The sequence below is a fragment of the Oncorhynchus masou genome, chromosome 23, assembly GCF_036934945.1.
Source record: "Oncorhynchus masou masou isolate Uvic2021 chromosome 23, UVic_Omas_1.1, whole genome shotgun sequence".
Taxonomy (NCBI): Eukaryota; Metazoa; Chordata; class Actinopteri; order Salmoniformes; family Salmonidae; genus Oncorhynchus; species Oncorhynchus masou.
The window spans coordinates 18,463,219-18,474,558 of record NC_088234.1 but is presented as its reverse complement, the minus strand read 5'-3'; the positions used below and the strand labels follow the sequence as shown (position 1 = coordinate 18,474,558).

The following is an 11,340-nucleotide window of genomic DNA, read 5'->3' as shown; positions in this document are numbered from 1 at the left end:
TGTGATAAAGAATGGACTAACACTTAACTTTGCATATATTTTAATTTGTACATTCAGCACTTACAGGAGACAAACAAAAGTTTCAAACTAAAATCATGAAATTAATATTAAAACGGTAGATAATTCAGTTTCACTCTCATCCAATGACGAATGACTGGAGAAAGAAATGGGACAGTTATAAATGTCATTCCAGTGCCACACAGATTCTCTCAGTGCTTTTGGTTCCCCTCCCCACCCAAACCACCCATGACAGTATGCATGCCAAGTGTGCGTCTATGAAATCAGTCCCCCACCCCACACAAATGTCCCTACCCATCTGACAAGGCAAAAGGACAGTTTCGTAGTGTGATTTCAGTGTAATGACATCACCGGCTGTAACCTTATTGTGTGGAGAGGGATACTAGAACACCCATCCAAGGCTGAGATGAACAAGATTCATCATAAAACATCAAAGGAGAAAATATAACCTTCACACGACCCTACAAAGGGCCTTGGTACGGGTAGTAGAAAAAAATGACTTCAGAGGATTTTGGAATAGTAAAATTGTTTGTAGGCTGGTCTGCTATTTTTAAATGGATTATTACTTCGTTCCAAGCCTCAAGAGTGCCGCGCACATAAGCTAGAGGGAGCCAAACCTCCACCCTTTGTTTCCATCTCTGGTTAAAATGTAGGACTATTTACAGAGCTCAGCATAGGCCTCTCAAAGACCCACATACACCCAATACGTGGGCAGACAGACGACGGAGGAAGAGAGAATGTCTGAAATGGCACCATATCCATTCCCTACATAGGACAATACTGTCAACGAGGGCCTGCATACAGGAGACAGGGTACCATTTAGGAGGCAGCCATTTTCACTTCACTAACAATCAACATGTGACCAGGTAGTTTATACGTGTAAATGTGAGGAGGGCTTTTCTAAACTGGAGTCTCCCTGGCCTAAAGGACAGTTGACTAGTAAGGAGAAACAGACTATTACCATGGAGATAATGGAAGTGTTTTAAGGTGAAAGGAGGGGGACATGATTGCATCCTTCATTTCCCCCGTCCCTGCCTCCGTCTCTCCGTCACTGTGACCCTGCTCAGCGGCGTCTGTCTCGGAGGTTGCTACGGCTACGGGAGTGTCGGAACCCCGACAAGGGTTTAACATCGGGACCTTTGGGTTTGAAACCACCAATGTCCTTCCTCTTGTCCCCGTCCCTCCCTCGCTCCCCCTCTCTGTCCCTGTCTCCCTCAGATCCCCGGACACTCCCACCTCCAGTGCTGACCGCAGCGCCTCCCTCCTCTCTACTTTTCATTCTCTCCTTCTTCTCCTCCTCTCGCTTCTTGTCCTCCTCCTCCTGCTGTTCTTTCCGCCTCCTCTCTCGTTCTTTCTGTCGCTCTTCCCGTTCCTTCCCCCTCTGGTTTGCCTGGAGATACCAACAAAGGTAATTAATGACAACACACACACACACCTATTAAGTTGTTGCATTATGACTGAGTGTGTGTGTCTCAAACCTGTTCCTCAGTGAGGGGAAGCCAGTATATACAGGGAGCTGCTTTGGTCTTATTGAAGAGGTCGTCTAGTAGTTTGACAGGAGGTTCATCTGTTGGAACAGCTCAAAATGGAGGACGGGGGAAGAGAGTGAGCGCCTGAGCATCATAACTATAGGCTACGAACACAGCTAGGACATTATGAGGTGTTCACTAGCATGATGTAGTAAAAATACAGACTTTCAAATGTCTGTTTTAATGTGCTATCAGACAGCAGGAGCTCCTGCAAGGCATAAAACTCCTCTTCTCTCACCCTTTTTGTCGGTCTTCTTCTCCTTTCCTTCCCTCTCCTTTCGCCTCCTCTCTCTATCCAGGGAGCGAGATCTCCTCCCCCTCTCCCTCTCCTCTCCTGGTTTGCCTCCGAAGTCTCGCACCTTGTCCCGGTCCCACTCCCGTTCCGCCCTGGTCCTCTCCCGGCGTTCCATCTCCCTCTCTCTCTCCGCCCACTGGTCCCGCACCCCTCCAACAGCCCCGCGGTCCGCGCGCCCGTCCCGTTCAGGCATCAGAGGGGGCAGCCCCCCCGGTCGGACTTTGGGACCTCCAGGACCCACGGCAGGCTGGGGCCGGTGCTCCTCTCTGGGGTCCACGGTCAGCAGACCTCTGTGGAAGTCCAGCTAGAGAAGGGAGAGAACCAGGGGTAGAAAGGATGAATTAGAGGAAAATAGGGGGGGGGGGGGGGGGAGGTTCATTTCTACATGGGCAGCAGTGTTGCATCACTTAACACTTTCTTGGATGGATAAGAGGGGAAGGGTTTGGTTGAATGTGTGTTAAAATATATGATTTACTGTCTTTATACAGGTGATCTACACACCATAAACAGAGGTATTCATTCTGTTGGGCTATATTCCTTTAGTCCTAAGTGAAGCGCCAGCCATGTCTTGCCCAAGCTACTTTATAATGATCCCCATCAGTTCATCAGGTCTCTTCCTGGGATCCTAGTGTTTACTAGTACTATCCGGTTGTTCCCTGATGGTGCGAGAAGGTAGAGTAGAATTACCTCGTTCTGCTCACAGAAGTCCACACTGAGGACCTTAGGGTTGCTCTGGGGCCACTTCACCCTGTGCAGAGCAGCTCGTGTGGCCACAGCCTCCTCTGTGCTGGAGTACTGGGGGGGGGGGCAGGTCAACAAACAATGGACAATTCTTTGAGAAACAATGGTGTGGTGTGGACTTTCAAAGCCATCAGGGCTCAATTAAGTCATTTGGGAATAAATGATCTAACAAGACCTGATTCTCAGACAGACAATAATAACTGGTATGAGAGAGAGAGAGAGCGCATGAGAGAGAGAGCGAGAGAAACCAGGTGAGAGAGCGCGTGAGAGAGCCCGGGAGAGAGCCCGGGAGAGAGAAAGAGCCCGGGAGAAAGCCCGGGAGAGAGAAAGAGCCCGGGAGAGAGCCCGGGAGAGAGAAAGAGCGAGAGAGAGCCCGGGAGAGAGAAAGAGCGAGAGAGAGCCCGGGAGAGAGAAAGAGCGAGAGAGAGCCCGGGAGAGAGAAAGAGCGAGAGAGAGCCCGGGAGAGAGAAAGAGCGAGAGAGAGCCCGGGAGAGAGAAAGAGCGAGAGAGAGCCCGGGAGAGAGAAAGAGCGAGAGAGCCCGGGAGAGAAAGAGCGAGAGAGAGCCCGGGAGAGAGAAAGAGCGAGAGAGAGCCCGGGAGAGAGAAAGAGCGAGAGAGAGCCCGGGAGAGAGAAAGAGCGAGAGAGAGCCCGGGTGAGAGAGAGAGAGCCCGGGTGAGAGAGAGAGCAAGAGAGCCCGGGTGAGAGAGAGAGCAAGAGAGCCCGGGTGTGAGAGAGACCGGGTGAGAGTGAAAGCCACTCACAGTGACGTAGCAGTGAGATTTGATCTTGTCGATCCAAAATCCCTCCTCCACCACAGAGCCTGTCCTGTTCAGCAGCTCCTTCAGCTGGCCCAGGGTGAAAGGTCGCACCAGGTTACAGACGTGGACGATGTTGGAGACTTTGCCTCTGGGCGGAGAGGGCAGTTTGTCTGTGCGGACTGGATCGTCGATGGTAACAGACACACCAGACTTCTGCTGACTGATGGAGCGACGCACCAGAGTATCACTGGGAGTGACTGAGGGACAGAACGAGAGGAAGGAAAAGGGGAAAAAAGAGAGGAGGGGGAAATTAGGAAAGAAAAGTGGTTGAGAAGTTTGTCACATACACTACATGACCAAAAGTAGGTGGACACCTGCTCGTCAAACATCTCATTCTAAAATCATGGGCATTAATATGGAGTTGGTCCCCCTTTGCTGCAATAACAGCCTCCACTCTTCTGGGAAGGATTTCCACTAGATGTTGGAGTGGGGACCTGCTTCCATTCAGCCACCAGAGCATTAGTGATGTTGGGCGATTAGGCCTGGCTCGCAGTCGGCGTTCCAATTCAAGGTGTTCAATGGCTTTGAGGTCAGGGCTCTGTGCAGGCCAGTCAAGTTCATCCACACTGATCAACAAACCATTTCTGTATGGACCTCGATTTGTGCACGGGGGCATTGTCATGCTGAAACAGGAAAGGGCCTTCAGCAAACTGTTGCCACAAAGTTGATAGCACAGAATCGTCCAGAATGTTATTGTATGCTGTAGCATTAAGATTTCCCTTCACTGGAACTAACGGGACAAGTCCGAACCATGAAAAACAGCCCCAAACCATTATTCTTCCTCCGCCAAACTTTACAGTTGGTAAAGTTCTCCTGGTATCCGCCAAACCCAGATTAGTCCGGCGGATTGCCAGATGGTGAAGCGTGATCATCTCTCCAGAAAACATGTTTCACTGCTCCAGAGTCCAATGTCGGCGAGCTTTACACCACTCCAGCTGACGCTTGGCATTGCACATGGTGATCTTAGGCTTGTGTGCGGCTGCACAGCCATGGAAACACATTTCATGAAGCTCCCGACGAACAGTGCTGACGTTGCTTCCAGAGGCAGTTTGGAACTCAGCAGTGAGTGTTGCTATGCGCTTTGAGCTTGTGAGGCCTACCACTTCGCAGCTGAGCTGTTGTTGCTCCTAGACGTTTCCACTTCACAATAACAGCACTTACAGTTGACCGGGGCAGCTCGAGCAGGGCAGAAATTTGACTAACTGATTTGTTGGAAAGGTGGCATCCTATGACGGTGTTATGTTGAAACTCACTGAGCTCTTGAGTAAGGCCATTCTACTGAAAATGTGTGTCTATGGAGATTGCAAGGCTGTGTGCTCAATTTTATGCACCGGTCAGCAACGGGTGTGGCTAAAATAGCCGAATCCACTCATTTGAAGGGGTGTTCACATACTTCTGTATACAGGGGGAGAACAAGTGTTTGATACACTGGCGATTTTGCAGGTTTCCCTACTCACAAAGCATGTAGAGGTCTGTAATTTTTACCATAGGTACACTTCAACTGTGAGAGACAGAATCTAAAACAAAAATCCAGAAAATCACATTGTATGATTTTTAAGTAATTAATTTGCATTTTATTGCATGACATAAGTATTTGATACATCAGAAAAGCAGAACTTAATATTTGGTACAGAAACCTTTGTTTGCAATTACAGAGATCATATCATACTTTTCCTGTAGTTCTTGACCAGGTTTGCACACACTACAGCAGGGATTTTGGCCCACTCCTCCATACAGACCTTCTCCAGATCCTTCAGGTTTCAGGGCTGTCGCTGGGCAATACGGACTTTCAGCTCCCTCCAAAGATTTTCTATTCTAACGGAGCCACTCCTTAGTTGCCCTGGCTGTGTGTTTCGAGTCGTTGTCATGCTGGAAGACCCAGCCACGACCCATCTTCAATGCTCTTACTGAGGGAAGGAGGTTGTTGGCCAAGATCTCGCGATACATGGCCCATCCATCCTCCCCTCAATACGGTGCAGTCATCCTGTCCACTTTGCAGAAAAGCATCCCCAAAGAATGTTTCCACCTCCATGCTTCACGGTTAGGGTGGTGTTCTTGGGGTTGTACTCATCCTTCTTTCTCCAAACACGGCGAGTGGAGTTTAGACCAAAAAGCTCTATTTTTGTCTCATCAGACCACATGACCTTCTCCCATTCCTCCTCTGGATCATCCAGATGGTCATAGGCAAACTTCAGACGGGCCTGGACATGCGCTGGCTTGAGCAGGGGGACTTTCCGTGCACTGCAGGATTTTAATCCATGGCGGCGTAGTGTGTTACTAATGGTTTTCTCTGAGACTGTGGTCCCAGCTCTCTTCAGGTCATTGACCAGGTCCTGCCGTGTAGTTCTGGGCTGATCCCTCACCTTCCTCATGATCATTGATGCCCCACGAGGTGAGATCTTGCATGGAGCCTCAGACCGAGGGCGATTGACCGCCATCTTGAACTTCATCCATTTTCTAATAATTGCGCCAACAGTTGTTGCCTTCTCACCAAGCTGATTGCCTATTGTCCTGTAGCCCATCCCAGCCTTGTGCAGGTCTACAATTGTATCCCTGATGTCCTTGCACAGCTCTCTGGTCTTGGCCATTGTGGAGAGGTTGGAGTCTGTTTGATTGAGTGTGTGGACAGGTGTCTTTTATACAGGTAACGAGTTCAAACAGGTGCAGTTAATACAGGTAATGAGTGGAGAACCGGAGGGCTTCTTAAAGAAAAACTAACAGGTCTGTGAGAGCCGGAATTCTTACTGGTTGGTAGGTGATCAAATACTTGTCATGCAATAAAATGCAAATTAATTCTGTAAAAAAAAAAAAATCATACAATGTGATTTTCGGGATTTTTGTTTTAGATTCCGTCTCTCACAGTTGAAGTGTACCTATGATAAAAAATTAGACCTCTACATGCTTTGTAAGTAGGAAAACCTGCAAAATCGGCAGTGTATCAAGTACTTGTTCTCCCCACTGTAGATAAGTGTATTTGCCTGAGAGGCTTGGGAGAATGTGTTACACTTCAGAACTGCTGTGTGGTAATTCAGGGTTGGTGTCGAATCCATTTCAATTCCAGTCAATTCAGAAATACTGACATTCCAATTCTCCTCAGTGCTTTTCAAAGAGGAAAATGTCTAATTGGAATTTGTTTTACTTTCTGAATTTAAACGGTATCGACCTCAACCCTGTGGTTTGTTACCTTTCTTGGCGTTGGCGTCGTGTGTTGTGGAGGACTGACACACCATGCCATCTTCTGAGTAGCTGTTCTTTCGCTTCTCTTTGTGTGTCCTCTCACGCTCCCGTTTATTCTCCTCCTCTTCCTCCTCTCGTTCTCCCTGGCCATTCTCATGGCTTTCACCTGGGACCACCTGCGAATGAAGGAGAGAAAACGAATCACTACAGTGGATTGCAGGACGATACTAATAATACAATTTGTAAGTCGCTCTGGATAAGAGTGTCTGCTAAATGACTTAAATGTAAATGTAATACCACAGTGGGGGGGGTGACAGGGCGGGGGGGGGGTGACCTCAAGCCATTTGAAATCTACATGTTGTCTCCCAGTATGTCTCAAATTACTATTAATTAAGGTGATCATTGAAGAGATCATGGTGGTTGCATGGTGGTTGAGATGACACTGAACTGTCCTCCGTCCTGAGTGAGACACAGAGGCTTTCTGCATGTACTCCCCACCTGTGTGACGGTGCGTCTGATCTTAAGGTCTTTGTCCAGGCCCTGGTCCTCCCTGGTGGTGGAGGTGTCCTCGTCCCCAGACAGCTGGCTGTCGTCTGGATGGAGATCCATCACAGCCTCCTGACTGGTCTTGATGTCTGGGATCAGAGACTGATGGGAGCAAAAAAAGGACAATCACTTTGAATTGATGTTCTTTCCGAAGTGAAACGTAGTTGTTTGTTGCTGTTTGTCCAGAAGTCAGTGGAGGGTCAGAATGCGTGTCCCTCCAGTACCTTCAGAGAGTCTGTGGTGATGCTGATGGAGGGTTTCTTGGTGGTGACGGCCGTGCAGGATCCCCACCTCCTCTTCCTCCCCGCGGCGGTCCCAGACTCTGCCTCTCCTGCTCCCTCTGGAGACGTCTTACTGCCTGCTGGGAGAAAAAACAGGTTAGTATCACAGATTGTATGACGGTGATAACGTGAGGGGGAACTTTAACCTTTTTTGATGGTCAATTACAGATTGAAGACATAAAATTCCATGTTCACTGAGGTGAGAATGTGTAACAAGGTAAAATGGTGATACTCACTGGTTAAAGAGATGTTGCGTGTGGCCAAAGCTTTAGGAGTGGTGCTCTGGAACGACAGAGACATAACACATACCCCAGGGGTGTGGGGAGAGATCAGACCCACATACTGGGACTAAACAGACTGAACAGAGAGAGAGGAGAGGCGGGGGGACAGAGAGAGAGGAGAGGTGGGGGGATAGAGAGAGAGGAGAGGCGGGGGGACAGAGAGAGAGGAAAGGCGGGGGACAGAGAGAGGAAAGGGGACAGAGAGGAGAGGCGGGGGGGACAGAGAGAGAGGCGGGGGGACAGACAGAGGAGGGGCGGGGGGACAGACAGAGGAGGGGCGGGGGGACAGACAGAGGAGGGGCGGGGGGACAGCGAGAGAGAGGAGAGGCGGGGGACAGAGGAGAGGCGGGGGGACAGAGGGAGGCGGGGGGACAGAGAGAGAGAGGAGAGGCGGGGGGACAGAGAGAGAGAGGAGGCGGGGGACAGAGAGAGAGAGGAGAGGCGGGGGGACAGAGAGAGAGAGAGGAGAGGGGACAGAGAGAGAGGAGGGGCGGGGGGACAGCGAGAGAGGAGGGGCGGGGGGGACAGAGAGAGAGAGGAGGCGGGGGAACAGAGAGAGAGGAGGGGCGGGGGGATAGAGAGAGAGGAGGGGCGGGGGGATAGAGAGAGAGGAGAGGCGGGGGATAGAGAGAGAGGAGAGGCGGGGGGATAGAGAGGGAGGGAGGCGGGGGGACAGAGAGGGAGGAGGGGCGGGGGGACAGAGAGGGAGGAGGGGCGGGGGGGACAGAGGAGAGATGAGGGGGGATAGACAGAGGAGAGATGAGGGGGATAGACAGAGGAGAGATGAGGGGGATAGACAGAGGAGAGATGAGGGGGATAGACAGAGGAGAGATGAGGGGGGATAGACAGAGGAGAGATGAGGGGGGATAGACAGAGGAGAGATGAGGGGGGATAGACAGAGGAGAGATGAGGGGGGAGGAGATTTAAATAAATAAATAAAACTTTATTTAACTAGGCAAGTCAGTTAAGAACAAATTCTTATTTTCAATGACGGCCTAGGAACAGTGGGTTTACTGCCTTGTTCAGGGGCAGAACGACAGATTTTTACCTTGTCAACTCAGGGATTTGAACTTGCAACCTGTCGGTTACTCGTCCAACGCTCTAACCTCTAGGCTACCCTGCCGCCCCGATGAGGGGGATAGAGAGAAATTGTTGACAGACTCCTATTAAACCACATAAGGAGAAATTAGGGGGGGCTTGGTCGATACAGAGAGACTCCAGACACGTTTGCCTCCACCTTCGTTCAAAGAACACAGGGAGATGATCACTAGAGAAGGACTGAATATACTCCTGCTGTGTGTTGGTGTGGCTGTAGCACTAAGAAGTCACTAGACAACTAATGTACACCCCTCCTTGTGCGTGTTAGCTATAACTCCTACTGTGTTACTGTGGGGGTAGCTAATCAACTCCTACTGTGTTACTGTGGGGGTAGCTAGACTAATCACTAGACAACTCCTACTGTGGGGGTAGCTAATCACTAGACAACTCCTACTGTGGGGGTAGCTAGACAACTCCTACTGTGGGGGTAGCTAGACAACTCCTACTGTGTTACTGTGGGGGTAGCTAGACAGCTCCTACTGTGTTACTGTGGGGGTAGCTAGACAGCTCCTACTGTGTTACTGTGGGGGTAGCTAGACAGCTCCTACTGTGTTACTGTGGGGGTAGCTAGACAACTCCTACTGTGTTACTGTGGGGGTAGCTAGACAACTCCTACTGTGTTACTGTGGGGGTAGCTAGACAACTCCTACTGTGTTACTGTGGGGGTAGCTAGACAGCTCCTACTGTGTTACTGTGGGGGTAGCTAGACAACTCCTACTGTGTTACTGTGGGGGTAGCTAGACAACTCCTACTGTGTTACTGTGGGGGTAGCTAATCACTAGACAACTCCTACTGTGTGTTGGTGTGTTCCTGTAGACACACGGTGGTAATTAACCAAATATAATCCTGTGGTGTGGGTGTCGTGCACAAACCAAACACATAGAAATGAATACGTGAAGGCCTCAAGTAGCTTTCCTCTGCTACACTGATCCCAGACCTCATCTGGTTGAGTAGAAGACTGACTGACGTTGACGAATACCGTTCAGCTCCAAGTGGAGTGACCCTGGGCGTTGTGTTAACGCATCTTCATCGGCCCTGGGAGGTTAACGCTCAGACCAGCAGACGAGAGGAGGACACCCTGGAGCTGATCGTTAATAATGACTTGAGTGTCTGGCTCTTCCTGTATGTGTTAAAGCAGAGACCGGCTAAACTAAACTTCATTATGGCAGTTACATGTCGTTGTCCTTACATTTGGCATTTAGAAAAGGCCTGTGTTGGCAGCTGAAAATGTACATGAAATATTACAGGAACTAATGTAGCGAGTCGCTGTTTGGGTCGCGACAGTGTTCGATGTCACAGAGGTGGAGGGGTGCCGGAGACCTCGTCTGTCAGACCAGAGACACCTGAACAGTTCTGGGCTGATACTGCAGTTCCAACAGAGTGGACGGTGATCTTGCAGGAAATGTATGCAGACACTTAGGATCGGCTAGATACCCGCTTTAGGAGATCAAATTAGGATGTGTTTTCAATCAAATTGAAAGTGCAGTAATCGTGAGTTTAAAAAAGGGGTTGTACTGAGTTACACATAGCAAAATGAAGTCAATCCTCCGGTCGTAGAAGTAAACGACCAAAAAGACCTGAGAAGAAACTAACTGACATTTTCTGAACAGTTGTAAAAAAAATACATACAAATTATACATCTCATATAGAGAGAAAAATTACAAGTTATTTCCTGGTACCATTGACACCTGATTCCTCACTGGCTTGGCTATGGCTCAACCGCACGGCAGTGTGTACTGTATCTAGGCAACAAGGGTCCAATCAGGGAAGGCAGAGGTGTGAGGGCAGGACTCGATTTGAATGGTGATTAGCAGGCGGGCAGGGATCTTAACCTTGGACTTTTTTGACTGGTGCTTTGCTTGATAGTCATTTTGCCTTTTGCTTGTCAGGCAGGGGGTTCAATAATTGTTGGTTCGTCGTTTAATATTGGTAGAAGGGGGACAAAAAACTTTGGAAATCCCAATAAACTAATCGGGTAGCTTGATGTCCATGACAGAACTTGCATGCCCTGTAAACTTGAAAAGTTCCAACTGAAAAACCTCCAGTTGTGTAATAACCAATAGTCCAATGAGATCACAGATTAAAGTTTAAATCCATAGCGGCTCGTGTAGGGTCAAAGTTCAGTGAGAGGGAAGCCGTAGGGAGATGTTCAATAGGTAAAAAAAAAAAAATGGAATTACATTTTAAAAAGCTGTGAATTCAGTTTGTAGGCTATAAACACTTATACTGATGACTTATTCTGTGTGTGCACTGCAACCAGTTCTACTAAATGATGTCCTTCTGTCTTTGATGCAAGTGAAAAGTTCAAATCAGATCCAGAAGGTTGTAATAGTCTATGATGAGGATTGACCAGCTGATCATGGTCCAGGTTGGCTGCTGGCCTGGCAGGCCAAGCCAATAGGAGCATTCGGAACAAGGGAATGAGCCAATGAAAGGGCCCATAGCTACAAAACAGTTCCGTATTTTCTTGCACTCAGAGAATGTATTTTATGAAGAAAAAAAAAGGTTGAAGTTCAAAATAACGTTTTAAATCCACTTCAATAATCCATTTGAGT

At 49.0% G+C, this 11,340-nt stretch overlaps 1 protein-coding gene across 1 annotated transcript in view; it reads right to left on the bottom strand.

Annotated features, from left to right (window-relative positions):
- Positions 1 to 23: 23 nt before the first annotated feature.
- The window catches only part of acin1b (apoptotic chromatin condensation inducer 1b), a 32,968-nt gene continuing 21,651 nt past the window's right edge, over positions 24 to 11,340 (bottom strand). Inside the window, 9 exon segments of the mRNA XM_064931461.1 lie at positions 24 to 1,408; positions 1,497 to 1,585; positions 1,786 to 2,146; positions 2,530 to 2,637; positions 3,346 to 3,599; positions 6,587 to 6,755; positions 7,078 to 7,227; positions 7,350 to 7,483; positions 7,643 to 7,688. Coding sequence (XP_064787533.1) covers positions 1,082 to 1,408; positions 1,497 to 1,585; positions 1,786 to 2,146; positions 2,530 to 2,637; positions 3,346 to 3,599; positions 6,587 to 6,755; positions 7,078 to 7,227; positions 7,350 to 7,483; positions 7,643 to 7,688 — 1,638 coding nt within the window. The 3' untranslated portion in view covers positions 24 to 1,081.